The sequence below is a fragment of the Notamacropus eugenii genome, chromosome 1 (genome assembly GCF_028372415.1).
Source record: "Notamacropus eugenii isolate mMacEug1 chromosome 1, mMacEug1.pri_v2, whole genome shotgun sequence".
Taxonomy (NCBI): Eukaryota; Metazoa; Chordata; class Mammalia; order Diprotodontia; family Macropodidae; genus Notamacropus; species Notamacropus eugenii.
Genome location: NC_092872.1, coordinates 487,868,774 through 487,891,343, shown reverse-complemented (window position 1 = coordinate 487,891,343; position 22,570 = coordinate 487,868,774). Strand labels below are relative to the sequence as shown.

Here is a 22,570-nt window from a genome sequence, read left to right as displayed (position 1 = left end):
CTTGACTGATAATGGCCTTCCCTCTCAGACACTGTCAGCACTTTTTACTGAAGCTCCCTAATGAAATTATTATATAATAGCATATATTATGTATTATGGGCAGTTAAGTGGCATTGTGGATAGAGTGCTGGAAAAACTGAAATACCTACTGACTGTGTGATCCTGGGCAAGTCCTTTAACTTTTCTTAAGCTCAATTTACTTACCTTTAAATTGGGGATAATAATATTAGCATCTGTTTTACAGGTTTGTTGTGAGGAGCAGTGAAACAATGTGTAACATGCTTTGTAAATCTAGAATGCAATATACACGTTAGCTCTTATTATCCTAATCATTATTCTTGTCTTATTATTCTACTGGTTGTAAGCTCTTTGAGACCAGGGACTGTATCTCTTCTCACACCCAGCAGAGTGCTGTAAGTATCTACATGTGGGTAATAGATGTATGTTGACAAAATCAATGAATGACATAGCTAGCTAAAGGAGGTCCAAAATAAGGTCAGCATTATAACTACCCATAAAATGTGACTTTAAAAATGGCAGAAACACCCGCAAACCCTAACATATTTTCTCCATCAGTCTGTCCAGATGCTCAAAATTCTGTCATTAAGAGAATCATTCTTTTGATTCATGAAAGATTGGGTTTTCTTTATTATTATTTTTTAACTTTCCTAATTTCCCTTTCAAAATGTGAATAATTCTGAAGTAGTTAACCTGTTAAGTCTTACGAACTAAAATCTTGATTTTTCTATTAAATTTATTAATTTTTTTTATTGAATCTTCTTCAACTGAAACATAGAACAGAGAGCAAAAGCCTATAGGAAGGGGACATGAACTAGGCAGGGGTAGGGAACCTGCAGCCTCGAGGTCACATATGGCCCTCTAGGTCCTAGGTGTGGCCCTTTGACTGAATCCAAACTTCACAGAACAAATCCCCTCTAAGTCCCAACAAAAATTTCACCTTCTACAAGAAGTCTTTCCCAACTTCTCTGAATCCCAGGAACTTCTCTCAGTTAATTATTTCCTACTTATTTTGACTATAGCTTGTTTTGTAAACATCTGTTTGCATGTTTTCTCCCCCAGGAGATTGTAAGCTTTTTGAGGGTGGGGATTGTCTTTTGCCTCTTTTTGTATTCCCAGTGCTTAGCACAGTACCTGGCACGTAGTCAGAACTTAACAAATTTTTGATTGATTGAAGTCTGCCTTATACCCACCCAGTCTTTGTATCTAAATGTTGAGGCACAAAGTCTAGTATCACTGAAGTCATAGAGTCAGGCTGCCTGAAGGATTCAGGTAGCACAGGGGGAAATGTTTACTTTCATCCAGGAGAGTTGTTCCCCTCCTCCTTTTAGTGACTTTCTATTGGTATTACCAGGGTGTTTCTAAGGGGCCATATATACCAAGGGTCAAGACACCTTCTAGCATTCTGTAATCCCCATTAGAAGACAACGTTGTTGTACAATACTCTGCATATATGTGACAGACCAAAGACTTGGCTACTACCAAATGTGCCTAGAGTCTCTCAGTTCTCACTGAAAGTTCCACATAGCCCGAACTAATTGAACTTTAATGAGGAGAAGCCATTGTTCTATGAGGAATAAGTAATGGCTAAAGAAATACTGCGAGATTTCACCAACCTTTCCTTCTCTTCCTTTAAAGATCCAGTTTTGAATTGCAGATATAGGAAGAAGTTCAGAGGTCATTTATTCCAATGTCCTACTGAACAGGAATCCCCTCTAGAATTACAGGGTCATAGACTTAAAGTTGAAAGAAATCTTAGAAACTAGCAAATCCAACCTTCTCATTTCATACATAAGAAAACTAAGACCTGGAAAGGTTAAGTGAGCTGGCCAAAATCACATAGCTAGTGTATGAGGCAGGATTTGAACCCAGGTCTTTCCAATTCCAAGTCCATTGCACTATCCACCATGCAACACTGTATCCTTGACTAGTCGGCATCTAACCTGATGAGAGAGAAGTCTGAAGTCACTAGTGGCTAGAGACTTGGTTCCCTTAAGTGTAAAAAAAAAAAAAAATCCAATCTTATTCAAGGAAGTACAGCAGTAAGGAAAGATCTAGGAAACCAATTCATTCACCCTCAGCACTTTTTTTTTTCTGAAAAGACTGCATAAAACAGTTAACGGCTTCATCGCATTCCACCTCTCTTCATTAAGAAAAAGGTTCCAGTTTTCCAATTCTGAATTCTAACAGCCAGGAAACTTCATCACCAGAGAAAACACCTCAAACATACCATTAAGAACTTGTGGTTTATAAAAATTGCTCTTTCCAGGTTCCACTGTAGCAATGAGCTGCTGCTCTGTTCTTAGTCACCCTGGAGTGTATACCTAGAAATAACAGTTTACTGTGAATATCTAACTTTAAGCAGACTCCTGGCCTTTTTCTTCCAACAACCAGGAATAAAAAAAGTTTTCACAAGCTGTTTTTTTAAAATTTCTCCTAATTTTAAAATGAAATTTGAAAGAAACTTTGCTTTGGTGGGAAATGAAAGAAGGAATATGGGTGACAAGATGAATGGATCATTGCTCTTTAAAGCTTTCAAAGAATTCAACTTGGTGGTATGGTTAACCTAATTTGTCAGTTGCATATAATTCAAAAACAGCACTCTCTAATCATTAGGAAATCAGAATAGTAATCTAGCTTTTCAAGTTTGTTTTATAATAATAAATTGCCTGATTTTCTTAAGTATTTCTCCTACCTTAAGATATGACTTTTTGCAATCACCAACATGGGTACTATGAATAAACAGGGTTATTGGTCATGGATGGCAAAGCTCCATCACATTTATTTAGTCCATATCCGTGGTAGTTCTGCATTTCAAGATTTAGGCTGGGATTCTCTAACCTATCCAACCTCTTTTTCGACAAGGGCATGCCCACACTCGCTAACATCTGTCACTATGGCAATGGGGTCAATATTTTCAGAAGCATGTGTAATGGGTGTGCCCCACCAACGTGCACAACTGTGTTATGCCTGCAGGATCTGAGAACACCTGACTCCCTCCATGGCAGAACGTTTATTGAGAACACCTCCCCTACCAGATGAGGTACAAGCAGGGGCCAAAACCATAGACATTCCTCTGATTTAACTAGCTTACCCATCATCCTTCTTGGAGTGCTGCCTCCCAAACTACCACTACCCAATGCTTCACACACAAATAGTTCCACTTCAAGAGAGCTGGCGACAAGTGCTTCAAACAGGTTTCAAGTCTGCCTACATTTGAGTTGTAAGAGGAGAAACAACTGAAACCTGCCTGGAAGACTCCTAGGTTAGCTATTTTAAGGACATGGAAAACCAAAAGAAATTGCTTTAGCTGAGGATGAAGATACCTGAAATTGAGTTCTACTTGCATGCCTAATGTCCTCTGGCTCATTCAGCTACATTCCCCACAAGGAGATGGATATTGTTACCAATTAAATAGAAACAGAATGTGCACACGTATTATTCCTCCTGCGCAGTGGGCAGCTAAGTGTAGCCTTTGCAGATCAGATCACCAGTATCCATTCACAAAGAAGCAACAAAGCCGCAACAAACCCAGTTACAGCTGAATGGGATATGACTCACTGCTGAGGATGCTTGGATTCCTGGTAACCCCATCTCAGACACTCAGTCATCCAGGAGCAGTGGTTAAATGATTAGCAGTTTGCCTGGCCTGGCAGCTGTTCCATCCAGTGCTTATTAAGAGAGGGTTTCCAGTGTGATCTCAGTCTGGCATTACAGGATGTCAAAAGAAAAACCAATATGCATCCTTTTATGTCAAAGATACAACCATCCCAGCTTGGTAGACACATCTTGGGGAAGGGATAAAGTCTACAACCCATCACTAATTCTTTTTACAATAATAACAATCCCTTCTGATAACTAATGATCTTCCAGGCTTCTATACACTGTGGCTCTTTCAATCGCAGCATGTGCCCAACTTCTTCAAAATATAAGCAAATCCACTGCTGACTCTATGCGGGTTCCCAGAAAATCTTGCGAACATGATACTCTTCTGATAGGAAACTACAGACACACATTCACAATGAAATGGTGGTACGTTTTTACAGCATTAATGCCTTGGATTGATGCTCTGTGGAGAGACATCATAGCACAGTGGAAAGAGGGTTCAGCCTTGGAGCCAAGAGACCTGGATGCAAATGCTCCCTTTTACGTAACATATATTAGCTATGTGTCCATGGACAAGTCCTAAAGCAGCTTTCTAAGACTCTAAGTAACACAGAACTTGCCAAACTATGTCAGTGAAGGGAGTCTCCACAGTAGTAGACCCTCTTACCCATTAAAATCATGGATCCAGACCTCCTCCTGACATACAAATGCACTAAAACACACACACATACACGCACACATGCACATACACACACAGTTCCGTAAAGTACAACCTGACCAGTGGTTCACAACCTGAGGGCTAAGTGGCCATACAGCTCTTATGAGAGCTCTGTGAAAATACAGGCATACCAAGCATTGTCATTTTTAAAAATTGTTTTCCTATAGACTAGAGGAATGCTATTTCTCGAGCACATATTACTGCAGTTGTCAAATATATGTCAATATTGTTCTGATTAATAAAATACAAATTCATTTTAAATGCTAATGAATTCATAGTAGCATTTTGTCATTGTTTACCTTCTCAGTCAATGGATACTAATAGTACAACTCACATTTCATGTACAGTAGGAATGGATTAGAAATATTGTTCTAGGTGACTCAGCAAACTGATGGAGTTTGGGCTGGTAAGAGTCACACTGATTGTAAGGTATCTACTTAATATCTCTAATGGATGTGGAATTTGGATGCTCTCTTCTTATGGTATGAACACCATGCTTGGTGTTAAAACAACCTAACCCACTACATATTATTTATAGCCCTTGGAAGACTAAACTACAACAATCTCAGTAAATGTGCAGATATATAATACGAAACCACAAGCCAATTTCCTGAGATAGAGCATTCTTCAAGGGGGCAAATCTCAAGACGCATGTCCACAAGTTAATACTGGCTGGATCAGAAGAGGTCACTGGTGTGACTGACTTAGTTCTTCTGTAGTTTTTCCTCTTACCTCAAACACTTCCTCATCCAGGATCCTGGTGCCAAATACAATGATTCCATTGACATCAATGATGGGGTGGTCACTCCGGTCCAAGAACTTGGTTGTCTTCTTTTTACAGTCCAATACCAAAGTCACATTTTTCTTTTGAACACTAATAGCTATTCTGTGCCACCTGCAAAAAATAACACCCATGGACTCATTAAAATTAAGTTGGTATTCAACTGCTCTATGCCTGAAGGATCCCTGAACAAAAAGCTATACTAAGCATTAGTATAGGTGTTTGTTATTACTACGAGGTGCTTCGTAATGAGCACATCGACGTCTAGCAGTCCTAAGTGTCTATGGAAGACTTTCTGCCTTGTACCCAAATTCTGGCCACTCTGTTCCCTAGATGTATCCTGGAGCATGGTACAGTTGATAAGGGGTCAGAGGACCTCAGTGTAAATCCTGGCTCTGCTATTTTACTACCTGTGGAATCATGGGAAGGTCATTTAACCTCCTTAGAGGTTGAACAAGATAACCTTTATCATCCCTTCAAACTCAAAATCTCTAGGCTTATAGCCTACAACCTAACTGAAACTACTTTCCCACAAATATAGGCAGTGCAAATAAAGGGAACCAACTGAGAGGGTGAACGGCTCAGAGTACACCACCTCCTTTTCTAGAAAAACAAATCAAGTCACAAGCCCTTCTGATGGTAGTTAATTAGTATCATCTTTCTCATAGCAGGATGACCCACTTTGTTTTTACCGTTATTACTCAAAACACAGTTAAGAACTGTTCAGGTAGGAAATGGCCACCATGTGTAGAAGAGATTGCTGGTAAGGTATGGGTTGAGCCAGAAGGCTTGCTAGTTTTCTCTTTATGGAACTTAAAAATATACCATGACTGATCTGATCTATATAACTTACAAAAACCAAACTGTCACATTCCAAGAATATGTATTTAGAGAATCATAAAGCATTAAGATTCTGGAAGAGATCTAAAAGATAATAAATCCAACCCTCTCATTTTATACATGGTCATCTAATAACAGAACTAGGACTTTAATTCAGGTCTCCAGCCTCCTAGCCCAATACTATTTCCACTGAACTACATTGTCACATCTATAGAAAATTCAATATTATCAAATATATTAGGCTGAAGATCATTTTGCTGTAAAAACATGGCAAGGTGGAATGGCTGTTGGACTTGGAATTTGGAAATTTGGACTCAGATGCATGCTCTGACCTGATAGTTCTGTGACTTCAAGCAAGTTATTTAACCACCATGGATCTCAGCTATAAAACTGTTGTAGTAATAATTGTGCCACCTACCTACTTCACAGTATTGTTCTGGGGAAAGCGCTTTGTAAATATAAAGTGCTATATAAATGTGAGCTATGATCACATATATATATATACTAAATATACCCCAACAACTACTGAGTAAAATTAGCTGATCCAGTAATTATAGTTAGAAAAATCCACTAGCTGGTTATTCTAAATTCCACTTACTTGCCATCTGATAAATTAATGCCCCTGAAGAGTGGATAGTCCTCTGGTCCAGGTTTCCCCATGTGGTCCTCATAGAGGAAGACGGGAGACCTGCCCATCTCCAGGCCAATCTGCTGTATTCCCTGCTCATTATAAATGGAGACCAGGAAGGCCTGGTTGCCTTTTTTGGCTTTTACAGTGGTTAGAATGGAGAAGTCTTCAGGAAATGATGAAGCTGGAACAAAGAGCAAACGAGCAAGATTTCAATGTCACATACTCAGTTCTTTCAATGAACCAAGAAGGGTAGTCCATGTCCTTACTCTCTATGAACTAAGAAGGGTAATCCATGCCTTTTGGTGCACTACACCAAAGTCCACACTATAGAGGATAACCTCTTCAGCACACTTCTTGTGCACAGAACTAAACTAGAGACAGGTCAGAATACTGTTATTAGAACAGCACCTTCAAGATAGCACCTGGTTCATAACAGCTACAGTGGCCTATAGTGAATCCATCAGCCCTGAGTCAATCAACATATGGTCTTTGCCATATGGTCAAAGCCAAAAAATCCAATATGATGCTAAGTCAACCCTGATCTCCAATAGCATTATTTGGTTTCTTTATATTTGTCTTGCTCCCTCCTCTTCCCCCCTCCCCACTAGATTATACTATAAGCATCTTTTGGGCAAGAACTGTTTCTTGCAACTCTCCCAGTAACCAGCACAAGACACTATACACAACAGGCATTTAATCGCTAGATGTTTGTTGAATTGAATTACATATTGCCTAGGCCTTCCAAAAAAAGCCCTTGCACATAATCAGGGTTAAAATGCTGGGTTCTTGAAGGCTATATCACCAATGGTCAAGCTTTAGCAGGTCCTCCCAAACTAAAAAAGGTTTCACAGTATGGACCCATAGTGAACTCTCATCTGAGGACAAGTCCTCCTATCTTAGGAGAAGCACATCTTCTCCTAAGGGTTGCCAGCAATCAGAGCAACTTATAAAGACTCAATCTATCATTAATCAACCAGAAGAGCATCTATTGAGAACTCCCCAGGTACCAGGCTCTGGGTCAAGTGTTCAGAATCCAAAGAAAGCAAAAACAGTCCTTACCCCCAAGCAGCTCACATTCTAATGGAGAAGACAGCATGTAAAGAGCTAGTTACATAAAGAATCAATGAAAGAAAACAGCAAAATGGAAGGTACCAGTAGCAGAGATGATCAGGAAAGGGTTCCTGCAGAAACTGGGATTTAGGCTGAGACCTAAAGAGAGCCATGGAAATGAGGAAATGAGGGTGAAGAGGGAAAGCATTCAAGTGTGGGGGACACCCTGTACAAAGGCACACTGAGAGAAGAACAATTTATTTAGGGGGTTAAAGATTGTAATCTACATTGATAGAGGGAGTGCCCATGCTAATGAAATCAGACTCTGTAAGCACTGAAATATTGCCCGAGGATTTCTTAAGTTAGCCCTGCCATTCTCAGATGATGCTCTGCATGCTTCCAGAATTCTCAAAAACCTTTATTTCATCAGTTAAATTAACTAGAAACTTTAGGGTTCCTGGTATTAATCTTGAGGGTGAATTCCCTAATTTGCTACATAAATGGTCCTTCTTCAAAGGCTTTAGGTTCAAAAGGAAGGCAAGGAAGAGTTATCAAAACCCAGGGGTACTCAGCCAGAAATATTAGGCTTGTCCCTTCTGCTTATCGGAGTTGGCCAGGGATCCTCAGGGGTCTATAACAAGGTGTCAGTTAAGGAACCCATTACGAAAGAAAGAAGCAGGTGCCTTTGGCTTGAGTACTTTAGTACTCCACAATACTACAGATTTCCTGAGTTAGTGCAGTTCAGTTTTCTAAGCACAGGAAAACTTCACCTTGAGGTACCTAAAGGACCCCCAAACCTCATCATACTCTGCAGAGTAGGAAAGTTAGGAGCAACTTGGTAATGCACATCCCTGCAGCTGATGTGTTAGTGCCCTCTGCTGATTAAGTATCATAGCAGTTCTGACAGGGGACCTTACCTAGTTTTGCACACTGGAGCAAAGGTGCATGGCTGGGAAGGGGGAAGGAGAATTCAAGAGAGTTTGATCATCTGTTAAGATTTAAAAGGGAAGAGGAAGAGATAAAAAGTTCCATGCAAAGCACCAATAAGGTCATTATTATACTTAACACAGTGTGATTGACTTCTTGGGATTTCAAGGAAGGAAAAGGAGAACACATAAAATTTCACACCTGAAATTCACACATAGTTGGTCTCCTAAAAACATGACTGTAAACACAAACACCATTTCTTAAAATCGGTACCTAAAGTCAAGGTTTAAAAGAAAAATCAGCTCTCTATTCCTGTCCAACAGAGTCCAAATTTTCCTGTGATTGACTCAGTCTTCCATACCATTGTGCCATAGACCATCAGCTGGATGACCTCATGGAGAAGCTGCCTATAGTTGGTTAGTTAGGGCCCCATGCTAACGAGGTAATGAGTTAACTTTACAGTGGTGCATGGCATAGACTAGCCCCCAATCTCTAATAACCCTGCCTTAATCAACAGGGCAAGTATATGAAAAGTTCACATAGTAAGGGAAGTTACAAAAAGAAGAACTTATTTTATTGAAGATTCAACTTAAGATGCCATCACTCTTCTTAATAATGGTGGTGGGTGGCCATTCAGGAACACACTTATCATGACAGCAGTCCCATGTATGCAACTATTAGGGAACCTTACAGTCTTGATGGGTACCACATATGGTGGGAGAATCAATTTTCTGCTACCTGTCTAAACACAGTAAACTAGTCACTCTTTCGAAGTTCTCCCCAAGTGGTTATTCTGAATCTTGGCTTTACAGGACATCATTTAGCCTTGGCAAGTTACCATGGCTTTGGGAAGAAATGAGTTAAACAATAAATGGATACAGTTTGACAGACCACAAACATTTCTTAAGTAAATACCTATGTTTCACAAAGTCCAGTCAATTATGCTCTACTGTCATTGCTTTTCCCGTTTCCTTATTTTACGGAATTCATCTGCCTCTCACTTTTTTATTCCACTCCTATATCCTGTTAATTCCAGACACATTTCTATTTGGGATAAGGAAAGGCACTGGAAAATTATGGAGCCCACATTCTCAAGTATGATATACAGCTCAGTTCCACTAGCCTAGATATGTTGCCAGTTCATTAAAATGCTGTTTCTTTTGCTCTCTCTTTTTTAAATCTCCATGGTAACGAATTTGCTCAGTTCAAATAAACTGAAAGGATAAATTATGTTTAACATTAATCTGTCTCTTGGCAAAATAACAATGGATTTAGTGTCACTGTTAGAAATGGTCTATTCTATGCACTGACATGTGCATGGGATTTTAACTGGTACGTTTTATAATCTATGGCATCTATACAGCTGGGAAATATGATTGTACTTTTAAAAATATATGCTTCCTATTTTATTTTGGTGGGGAAATGTAACACTTAGGATAACTCTCATCTGGGGATTCAGTTAAATCACTCAGGAAGCCCTCTGTAGTATCTCAGTTTCACCAAATGATAGGACTGCTCAGTGTTCCAGGCGCACAGTAGGTGGCCAATAAATATGTGTTGAATGAATAATACTGCACTAGTGAGAAAAACTATTGGATCCATTGATTCATCATGTAGCTTGAGGGAACAAAGCTAACAGCCTAAGCCTGAAGCACCTGGACCCAGCCAGAGCCACCAGTTCACATACAACTTTCATCCTTTCCAAAAATCCATGACAGATTTTAGGGGTGAGAGAAGTGTGAGTTCTCTTTGGAAGGCACTGAGGGTCTCAGTGGAGGAGAAAGATGCCATCTGGCACAATTCTTAAAAGCTGGGAATTTGACCTGAGGCCAAGTTTCCACAAGCCTTGCCAGGGATGCCGAAGGCTTAACTAATCCCCTAGACAGTATTAGTCACTGTCTCAAAGCGAATTGTAAAAAAAAAAAAAAATGGTGTTGAAACTTCTAGAGGCTAGGAATGCTGCAGAAGCAACTTTCCTCATTTGAGGGCTGCTTAAGGGAGAAAAGAGCCTTCTGATGTCTCTGCCATGGCCTCAAAGCGGATTTAATCAATGACCATGGGTAGGCTGTGTTAGTTCTTAACACTGACAAGGTAGAAAGGCAGAGCTAACCTTGAATATGGTGGGGGTGGGGGTGGAATAGGCAACCATCAATACACTATTTATTTGAAAGGTTTCTAGAAATGCTTCTCTAATCCCCAAATATTTTCTTCATCCATCTACTTGTAATGTCTGAAATTCCATCGTTATCAATTCATTCTTATAGGTCCACACATTCTTCTAAGAAGTCTTTTTTAAAATACAAATGGAAAGAGTAACAAATCCAGACCAATTAGTTTACCAACTAGATTTCCTTCATGATAATGAATGATTCTGACACAAAGGAGATGGAATGCTGATGGTGGGGAGCAAGAGAGTATAATTCTGGAATATAGGATACCACTATATAGACAAGGCAAACAGTGCAGGGTAAGAGTGAGGGAGTGTACCTGTATCCCAAGTGAGTTACAGATAAAGGGCATCTGGGAAGACATTTTAGGAATAGTAATGACTAGTATTTATGGTTTGCAAAATGCTTTACAACTCTTATCTTATTTAATCCTCACAAAAACTCTGGGAGGTGGCTGCTATTATTATTCCATTTTATAGAGGAGGGAAGTGAGGCAGACAAAAATTAATTGACTTGCCTAGGTCACACAGTTAGTGTCTGAAGTTACATTTGAATTCAGGTCCTTCTGACTCCAGGTCTAGGACTCTAAGCACTGTACCATTCAGTTACTTTTAAAGAGATATCTTCTTCCTAACTACTGGTAATGAAAGTGCTCTTGCCTTCTGATGGGAATTCTGAATGAAAATTCCTGCCATATTTTTTAATCCAAGGAAAATTTCATCAGGGTGATGACTAGCAAATTAATTTACTCAGGATAAGCAGCATGAAATGTGACCTTGATTTAGTTGGAGTGGGACAGTGGCTTCCACCAGATGATCAGGGGGCATTGCCTGGGAGACTGTGGATTGGAGCAAGATGAGAGAAGGCAAGGAGGAGTTCACTCAAGGTGCAGCCTCTGGCAGAAGATGAGACATTTGCTGGCTTTCTATTTTAACTAATTATCCAGCCAATTGATCAGGATAGTTCTTTTCTCCGCTGCTAAAGGACTATAAGCATCATTGATATTAATGTAAGCTCCTGGATAGCAAGGACTGTTTTGTTTTTGTCTCCCTATCTTCAGTGCCTCACAGAGAACCTAGTATAATAGGCATTGAATAAATGCTCATTAATTTATTGTCCTTTACATTTCAGATCCTTGGACAAACTCTGGTTTCCCTGTCAATGTCACTGATTTTCCAAGCTGTAGATTAATCACTTACTTTCTCCCTATCTAGTAGGAGACCTTCTCATTGGGAGATAGGGATGTGATGCTTTGCAGATAACTAAACCCCATTAGTCTTCAAAAACCCAGAGAAAGGGAATAGAGTAGTATGATTTGATCATTTATTTCATTCATTGTTGATGTTGGTCATTAAATATTTTAGACATTTCTCCAGCAAAATTGCTCACATACTGAACTGGTCCTATCATACCATTTTAAAGACCTTTTCTGGTTACATGTATATATAACCATATATATGTATATATGTTATGTGCATATATGTGTGTATGTATATATATACACATATGTGTATCTGTCTATCTATCTATCTATCTACATATATATATATATATATATATATATATATATATATATATATATATCTCCTTAACAATGAGGTCAGATATGCACTAAGAATGCACAAAGTGTTGGTGTCCTTGAGATTATAAAGAAATCAGAGGAAGACCTCTGGCATGTTGAGTAGACATTCAGTGGAAGAATGTTGAAAACACCATGTTGAAAACATAGGTAAGAATCACAAAGAGGTAACTGAAATCTGCAGAGCAGAGGAAATCACAGATACACTCAGTATCTAAGTAGATAAAGTTCTCAAAGCAAACATGACCTTCAGCTGAAGCAAGATCAGATTTTGATTTACAGGGATGTAAGTATCACGTGATTAGAAAACATAATTGGGGAACCAAACAATATGAAGTTGAACTTGATTCCTGGTAATGATCCTGTTAGATGTAGAAGAAAAACTAGACTGATCATTCATTCCCCTGACAGTAGTCCTCAGGGGAAAGATTCCATTGAGTAAGCTAAAACTATCCAGGGGCAGTATGAAATCAAGACTTGGCTCCTGTATTAGGGTGTCTGTCACTGGAGACAAGGAAATAGCTGGGAGTCTGGGAGTCACAATCAGTGAGTTGGGATTGGAATCAGAATTGGTCCTAACCAGGTTTAGGGGGTAGGATAGCTGTTACTGAGCAATGGATGACAAACCAACTCATTAAGCTGAATGATAAATTGTAAATAAAAATGCGAATGGTAAATTGGTCAGGGTTCAGTGGCAGTCCTGTAATTGGCCCTTGGACCTCCTAGAGAAAAAGGAAGCCTGGAATGATTTTAATGCTAAGAGATGAACCACCTTGGCACAAGTGAACTCTGACTCTGACTCTCTTTCTCTACCTCTCCCCTCCCCTCGCCCCATAAGATACAGATCATTTTATATGAAGAAATCCTGTTTTATTCTTACTGTGCAATTTCACCGGTCTTCCTTTTCCTAACCTGATACTGCCATAACTTTCTTTGAATCTATTATTTTTTAATCCAGCTTCAAATTCATAACCCCTAGAAAAATGGATTGATTTCATTTTATTATTCATTCTAATAAAACTAGTCAGTATGGAAACAGTTCAAATTATGAACCTTCTTTTTAGGATGGTAAAGTCTGATCTGCTTAAAATGCCTCAAAGATAAATTTGAGTGATGTGGAGAATCAAAGCAAAATATGAGTTGTTTACATGGCAGCTTATAAAAAGGAAAAAATATAAGAATTTGTGTTTGCTTTTTTAAATTATTTCTCTCCAAATTTTGAGTAACAAAATAATACCACATTGTCTTATAATAAATCGCCATAAAAATACCTTCCCTGAGATCATATTGGATAATAATAAATATTATCTATTAGTCAAGCTGTTTCCAAGCAACCAAGAATGATTTTAAGTAGTAATTGATCATTTATATATCCATATATATATATCATATATATAAAACCTTATACATTCCTATAAATATACCTTATACATATATATATCCATATATATATATATATATATATATATATATATATATATATATATATATGATTTATATATAAAATCATTCTATTAGCTGAAGTAGGTCCCCCAAGGACTCCTCTTGGATAATACTTTTGTGACCTACTTTAACTCATAAGATGTTCTTTCTTAAAACAAATAAATTCGTATTTTTCAAAGTCAATAATTTAGGCTTGTCACCAAATCTCAAGGAATTCATCCGGATTCTTGAAGTTTTGTTTCTTTTTATAGTGAACCATATTACAAAAATAAGACAACAGGACACAGATTTCAAATTATTTGGATGGTCAGTAATACATCTGTTTCACAATGGAAGACCCAAGACTCCTGAGTGACTCTGCATGGAGTGAGGTGATAGTGTTCCTTTATTTCATAAGTTATTGACTTTATTGCTATTAGAAAATGGTGTTTCTAACAATTGGATAAACCATCTTCTGAAGGAAGTTGACTGAAAAATGAATGTGATCAAAATCATCTACCAATTCTTTTCAAATGTTTGAAATGGTGTTTATTTTATGTCTCTCCACATAAAATGGGATAGAAATTCCTTGGTGTGATGTGAAATGAGATACCTATTGTTCATTCTGGGTATATCTTAGTTTATTTAAGACTCTTTAAAAAGGGTACAGGCTGGGACCCATCTGAACTCTCCCAACATTCCACCAAGAATAACCTATTCAGAAAAACTGAGTATAATCCTTCAAGACAAAAAAATGGATATTTAATGAGATAGAGAACTTTTCAGCATTCCTTATGGCAAAAAACAGTTACATAGAAAATCTGACATTCAAACAAAAGACTCAAGAGAATCATGAAAAGGAAAACATGAAAGAGTAAACACAAAGGAACTCAATAAAATTAAACTGTGTATATTCCTATACTGGAAGAACTTTATTAGAGCAATTATAAGGAGTCAGCATAGACAGAGGGCATGAGTGTGAGTCAATTATGTTGTGATGATCTGTCCCCTAAAAAAATATAAGGGTGAGAAAGAGGGATCCACTCAGAGAAGGGAAAAGGGAGAAACAGAATAGGGAAAATTTTCTCACATAAAGGAGGCATGCAAAGATGATAGTGAAGAGGAAAATGGCAATAATTGCACCTCACTCTCATCAGAATTGATTCAAAGAGGGAAGAGCATATATACTCTCAGTTGAGTATAGCAATCAATCTTACATAATAAAGAAATAGGAGGGGAAGGGTATAAGAGATACGGGAGTGGGGGATGATAAAAGGGAAAGCAGATTAAAGAAGGCAGTGGTCAGAACTAAAACAGACTTTTTAGGAGGGACAGAATTAAAAGAGAGAGAAAGATAAACATAAGAAAATAAGATGGAAGGAAATACACAATTACTGAATGGAACTATGAATGTAAATGGGATGAGCTCACCCATAAAATGGAAACTGATAGCAAAATGGATTAGAAATCAGAATCCAACAATATGTTGTATACAAGAGACATACTTGGGACAGAAAGACGTACACGGAGTTGAAATGAAGGGCTGGAGCAGAATCTATTATGCTTCAGCTGAAGTAAAAAAGGCAGGGGTAGCAATCATGATCTTAGACAAACAAAAGCAAAAATAGACTTAATTAAAACAGATAATCAAGGAAACTGCATTTTGATAAAAGGTACCATCCACAATGAAGTAATATTAAAAAATAATTACAGCAATTTTCTCTGATAAAGACCTCATTTTCTCAAATATGTAGGAAACTGGGTTAAATTTATTAAAAAAAAAAAATAAGAGCCAGTCTTTTATTCTTTCAGTTGCATTGTCTTGTGACCCCATGGACCATAGCACATTAAGCCTTTATATCCCCCACTACCTCTTGAAGTCTGCCCAACTTCATGTTTATTGTTTCCATGATAATATCAATCCATCTCATCCTATGCCATCCGCTTCTCATTTTGCTTTCAATCTCTTCCAATATTAGGTTCTTTTCTAGTGAGGACTGTCTTCTCATACGTGGCCAAAGTATTTAAGCTTCAATTTTAGTATTTAGCCTTCCAGTGAATAGTCTGAATGTATTTCCTTAAGTATTGACTGATTTGATCTCCTTACTGCCCAGGGAACTCTCAAATGTCATCTCTAGCACCACCACTGAAAGGCATCAGTTCTGTGGCATTAAGCTTTCTTATAGTCTAACTCTCACAGTCATCCATTGCTACTGGAAAAACCATAGCCTTGACTGTACGGACTTTTGTCAGCAAAGTGATAACTCTGCTTTTTAGTAAGCTGTCCAGATTTGCCACAGCTTTCATTCCAAGAAACAACTGTCTTTTAATTTCATGGTTGCAGTTGACATCTGCAGTGATCTTTGAGTCCAAGAATATAAAGTCTGTTACTACTATCATTTTTTTCCCTCTATTTACCATGACATGATAGAACCAGCTGCCAAGATTTTAGTTTTTTTTTATTTTAAGCTTCAAGTCAGCTTTTACACTCTTCCCTTTACCCTCATCAACAGGGATCTCAATTCTTTATTTTCTGCCATCAGAGTGGTATCATCTGCATATTTGAGACTGTTGTTATTTCTCCCAGCGATCTTAATTCTGGCTTTTAATTCATCCAATCTGGCATATCATCATATGCCAGTATATATACATGCTCAGTTGAGTGTAGCAATCAATCTTACACAATACTCATCGTATAAGTTAAATATGTATTCATCATACAAGTTAAATAAAAAAGGTGACACTATAAAGCCTTGTTGTACTCCTTTTCCAATCTTAAACCAATCTGTTGTTTCATGTTCAGTTCTAACTGTGGCCTCTTGGTCCTTATACAGGTTTCTCAGGAGACAAGCAGGATGATCTAGTACTCCCATCTCTTTGAGGACTTGCTAGATTTTACTGTGATCCACACAGTAAAAAGTTTAGTGTAGTCAATCAGGCAGAAGTCACCTTTCTGGAACTCTCTTGCTTTCTCCATAATCCAGCAAATGTTGGTAATTTGGTTTCTAGTTCCTCTGTCTCTTCAAAAACCAGCCTCTTCTCCTGGTAATTCTTGATTCACATATTGCTGAAGCCTAGCTTGTGTGAAGGAAGCATAGTTGTTCTGTAGTTTGAACATTCCTTGGCATTGCCTTTTTAGGATTGGGGCATAGACTGATCTTTTTCAAACCAGTGACCACTGTTAAGTTTTCCAAATTTCCAAATTCCAATATTGAGTGCAGTATCTTAACAGTATCATCTTTTAGGATTTTAAATACCTTAGCTAGAATTCTATTACCTTCAATAGCTTTCCTGTTAGCAATGCTTCCTAAGGCCCACTTGACTTCATTCTGAAGGATATCTGGTTTCAGATCAGTAAGTACATCATTGTAATATTGGTAATATTAAGATCTTTCATGTGACTTGTGATGGAAAAATGCTATCCACATCCAGAGAAAGAACTATGGAATCTGAATGCAGATCAAAGCATACTATTTTTCACTTTTTTTTTTTGCTTTTTTTAAATGACTTTTATCTTTTATTCTGTTTCTTCTTTCACAACATGACTAATGTGGAAATATGTTTACCTGATTGCACATATATAACCAAAATCAGATTGCTTGCCATCTTGGGGAATAGAAAGAGGAGAAGTGAGGGAGGAGAGAGAGGGAGAAAATATTTGAAACTCAAAAATCTTATTTAAAATGAATCAAAAATTTTATTTAAAATGAATATTGAAAACTATCATGTAATTAGAAAAAAGAAAATCCTATTTACCAAAATTTTAAAAAATATCTTTCCTGTATAGTTCTTTTTGTGTATTTTTATCTCTTCTTAATCTTTTCTGCATCTGTTAACTCTCTACCATTTTTGTCTTTTATCCTGCCCATTTTTGCATGAAATATTCCTTTAATATCTCTAATTTTCTTGAAGAGACTTCTTGTCTTTCCTATTCTGTTTTCTTCTTCTCTTTCTTCATATTGCCCATTTAAGAAAAGCTTTTCTTTCCATGCTAGTCTCTGAAATCTATATTTACTTGGATATATCTTTCTCTTTTACCTTTCCCTTTACTTCTTCCCTCAGTTATTTAGAAAGCCTCATCAGACAGCCATTTTACTTTCCTGCTCTTCTTTTCCTTTGGAATGTTTTTTGTGTGTTTCTGTTTTTATTGTTGTTATTATCGCTTTTGCTGTCTCCTGCACAATAATGCAAACCTTTGCCCATAGTTCTTCAAGCACTCTATCTACCAGATCTAATGCCTTAAATCTAGTCTTCACTTCTACTTCACATTTATAAGGAATGTTATTTAGGTCATAGCCATATGGTCTGATGGGTTTCTCTACTTTCCTCAATTTAAGCCTGAATTTTACAATAAGAAACTAATGATCTGAGCCTCAGTCAGTGCCAGGTCTTGTTTTAATTGACTGTAGTTTCTCCACCTTTGGCTGCAAAGTATATAATCAATCTGACTTCTATATTAACTTTCTGGTAATGTCCATATGGAGAGCCACCTTTGGGTTTGTTGAAAAAGAGTATTTGCTATGACCAGTTAGTTATCTTGACAAAGAGCTATTCCCCAGTTGATAAATGGACAAAGAGTATGAACAGGCAATTTTCAGAAAAAGAAATCAAAGCTATCTACAGTCAAATGAAAAAAAATTCTCTAAAGCACAATTGATTAGCAAAAGATAAATTGTAACAACTCTAAGGTACCACCTCATACCTATCAGAAATGCCAAATGTTGGAGGAGATGAGGGAAAATAGGTACATTGGTGCACTATTGGTGGAGTAGTCAACTAGTCCAACCATTCTGGAGAAACTTTGATCTACTAGTAGGTCTCTACCCCAAAGAGATGAAAAAATATAGCAGCTCTTTTTGTGGTGGCCAAGAATTGAAATTGAAGGGATGCCTGTCAGTTGTGAAATGATTGAACAAGTTGTGGCATATGATTTTGATGGAATGCTATTATGCTATATGAAATGAGAAAGGGGTTGGTTTCAGGAAAACATGGGAAGACCTACATGAATTGATTAGAGTGACATGAACAGAATCAGGAGATCATTGTACACAGTAACAACAATATTGGATATGCTGGTCAACTGTGAAAGACTTAGTTACCCTGATCAATACAAATGATCTAAGAAAATTTCAAAGGACTCATGATGAAAAATGCTATCTACCTACAGAGAAAAAACTGATGAACTCAGAGAAAACTGAAGTATAGCTTTCTCAGTTTTAAATTTTTCTTGCTTTTTGTGTGTGATATGGCTAATATGGACATACGTTTTGAATTATTTCACATGTATAATTGATATCATATGGTTTGCCTTCTCAGTGAGAGGGGAGGGGCAGAAGGAAAGAATAGAATTGGGAACCAAAAAATTTTTTAAAGAATTAAAAATAAATGTTTAATAATAAAATGATCTATTTTTGACTTTTTTTGTTATGTACTAACCAAATACATACTAAAGTACCCTAGTTCATATCAAGAACATGTACAGTGAATTATTGACTATAAAGGTAAGTTCTTAAAGAGATTTTTGATCACTAAATGGTTACAGATAGCCTTGCCTTATCTCAGAAGAGGGAAAAAGGCAGTGGTGAATATACAGGACTTGTCTCATTGAGTTAAAAAGACACTCTCCCAAAAAAACTAACCAAATCTCTTCCCAGGGGAGAACTCTTGAACGTCAAAACAATTGGTGGGGTAGAAGGGATCAGAAGAAGCTAACTTAAAGCTAACAAAATCGTGTCTTGATTAAGCTATTGGCTCAATGTATTAATAAAGAACTCTATATACAAATGGGATTCATTAGTGTAGAGAATTGTCTAATACAGGAATTTTTTCCATCTAAGAAGATAACAATTCATTTGTGATTTAGATAAGTTCAAGAGAGTTATAGACATCTAAAGCACATAGAGATTAAGTGATTTATGAATTGTACAGTGAATATATGTCAGAGATGGAATTTAAAGGCAGGTCTAAGTCCAAGTCAAGTGCTATCTCCATTATACCTCATTTCCTCTATACAGTATAGCCAGAGGATAAAATTCTCATTTTGGAATCAGAAAATAAAATTCCCCCTCAGACATTTACTAGCTGCATGACCCTAGGTGAGTCACTTAAACTTTCTCAACTTCATTTTCCTCTTCTGTAAAATGGAGTAACCATGTACTTACCTTACATATCTATTGCAAGAATCAAGTGAGATAAGCTGTGCAAAGTGCTTTGCAAAAGTTAAAGGGTTATATAAATGTATTATAACGAACTGAAAGAATATTCTCAAATAAATCACCCAGTGCGAAAAGAAAAAAAAAGGAAAGCAAATAAGTGAATATGTATTTTCTCTCTTCCAAATGGCTCAGGACTGTCTGTGTAAGATTAGTCTATTAGGAGAGTGTGCATGGAGAGTCCCAGGCCTCTCACTCATGGCAGACCCTGCTTGAGTTAGGAAGTTGAACTCCCTGTTGTATGTCCTCCTATTTCCCAAGAAGGAAATCAATCACTGGCCTATTTCACCCTTGTCAAGATAAAGACATCCTCTTTTACTGCTGAAACATGCAGAGCTGTGCTGGTCCTAGAACAGTGTGGGCTCAAGCATGATATTTTGGTTGCTCAGATTTCTGCAGGCTCCTTGTATACAATTAAAAACAGAAGTCTGTTCCTTGGTAACTGATTCTCATTAAAAAATCCTCTTTCCTCTTGGTAGTCATAATGCTTGATTCATGTGTTTCTTAATGCCATTGTCCTTATTAAGGTTCCCTCTGAATACATTTCCTTTAGGATGACCCTGAAGTCTCTTTTAACCTACCCACCCAAGAAATTCTCATATCCCATTCACACTCAGGGCCCAGCTTTATACATTTGGAGATTACACCTGTTTGGAAAAGAGAGATATGAACAGATATAACTAATGTTCCTGGTCTCACTCAGAGATGTTCATACCTTTGTCATTGCATGATGAGAGATCTGCTTAATTTTGTTTTACTAAAATTAAGTTTAATGGTCCCCATCAGAACTACCTAGAAAATAATATATGCTTCTTCATATAAACTTTCCAGTGCAGTTCCATAATTAAAAACCAGAGGGTCATAATGTTCATATCCCTGAAATAAAAACATGGACTTCTTACCAGGATACAGCTGCTTGGTGGGTGCACTGAGTTGAGCATCCTTTGTAACTCGGTAAGCAACATCTGGTCCTTTGGAAGATTTTCTGCTTGCACAGAAACCTGTTGTTTTTGTTATCCCATCAGGTAAATTGTGGAAATCTAATACCTTTAAGAGATCTGCTGGTTGAGCTGAAAAAGGAGAAATAAGAGACAAGAATTAGCATGAAATGGAAATTGATATTGCAGTGATCTACAATCATCAATATCCAGAGACACGCATTCTGTCATTAATAAGCTACACTGAAAGGACAACTCTGTAGAAAAAAAAAGAACTCAATGCTCTCCACACTTCAGAATACATCCCTGTGTTAGGTCTACAAGTTATTAAATCAGTTATAAATACAATTATGCCTTCCACATCATGACTTCCTCTATCACAGTTTCAAAAAATTATGGGTCAGCATAGGAAATTAAATGGGAACTTTCTGGGAGTTTTTCAGAAGTCAAGCAGATGAAACAGAGTCCATGACCAAATACTTAACACAAATTTTACAATAAGTTACTATAACACCCCATAAAAGAAAGAGAAAAAATTTAGACTTCTTTGATGTGATGGGAGGACCAAAAAATTATATGCAGATTTTCCAGATCACAGGGGCACTGTGCCCCTAACCCCCACGATGTGGAAAGGATAACTGTACCTAGAGTTTGAGTGGTTTGGTTTGGTTTTTTTTTGTTGTTGTTCTGTTTTTTGAGGAACAGGAAGAAGGCTAGTGCCACTAGATTACAGAGTACATGGTGGACTGTAAGACATAAAAAGACTGGAAGGGGATTGGGACAATGGGTGAGCTTATGAAGGACTTTGAATACCAAACAAGTGATTTATATTCAATCCTTGAGGTGATAGGGAACCACTGGAGCTAAGTGATGAGGGGGAATGATATAGTTAGACCTGAGCTCTAGGAAGATCTCTTTGACATGTAAGTGGAGGATAGATTGCAATAGATTGGACAAGGGGGATGAGAGAGATGAGAAGTCAAGGCTGACACTCAGTGGCAAGTCTGATATAGCCCTCAATGGTAATAAGAAAGTTAGGAAGTAGGAAGGGTGTTTTTGGAGAAAGCTCATGAGTTCAGTTTCAGACACGTTAAATTCAGGATGTCTAGAGGATATCTAATTCAAGATATTTAATAGGCAGTTGGAGTTGGGAGACTGGAGGTCAGCAGGTAGGTTAGGGCTGAATAAATAGATTTGAGAATCATCAGCATAAAAATGACAATTAAATACATAGGAGCTGATGAAATCACCAAATGACATAGTATAGAAGGAGAAGAGAGCTCAGGACAAAGCACTGTGAGATATCTATAGTTAGTAGGCATGAGCTAGATACAGATTCTCAGTATCTTTTGACTGAGAAGGTGTGGTCAGATAGAGTAGGGTCGCAGAATCCTAGGGAGGAGAGAGCATCAAGGAGAAGAAGATGAGCAAGGGTCAATGGCTGCAGAGAAGTCAAGAAGGATGAGGACTGAGGAAAGACCAAGATATTTGTCATTAAGAGGTCATCGGACACTGCAGAGAGCAGTGTCAGTTGAATGGTAAGCCTGAAAATCAGGTTAAACAGTCAAGAGGAGAGTGAGAAGAAAGGAAGTGAGGAAATATATCTCAGCCAAAGGATAAAAGTTTTCTAAAAAACTATTCCTAGGAATGAAAACAGCACCTGAATGTTAGATCACTGAC

The 22,570-nt window shown here is 37.6% G+C and overlaps 1 protein-coding gene across 2 annotated transcripts in view; it reads right to left on the bottom strand.

Moving 5' to 3' along the window:
- Window positions 1–22,570, bottom strand: part of COL5A1 (collagen type V alpha 1 chain) — a 296,840-nt gene that overhangs the window by 197,196 nt on the left and 77,074 nt on the right. For both annotated transcript variants that reach the window (XM_072632909.1, XM_072632910.1), the window contains exons 2-4: window positions 20,855–21,022; window positions 6,562–6,775; window positions 5,075–5,237 (exon numbers count right to left, since the gene is read on the bottom strand). In XM_072632909.1, the coding sequence (XP_072489010.1) occupies window positions 5,075–5,237; window positions 6,562–6,775; window positions 20,855–21,022 (545 nt within the window). The remainder of the gene's footprint in view (window positions 1–5,074; window positions 5,238–6,561; window positions 6,776–20,854; window positions 21,023–22,570) is intronic.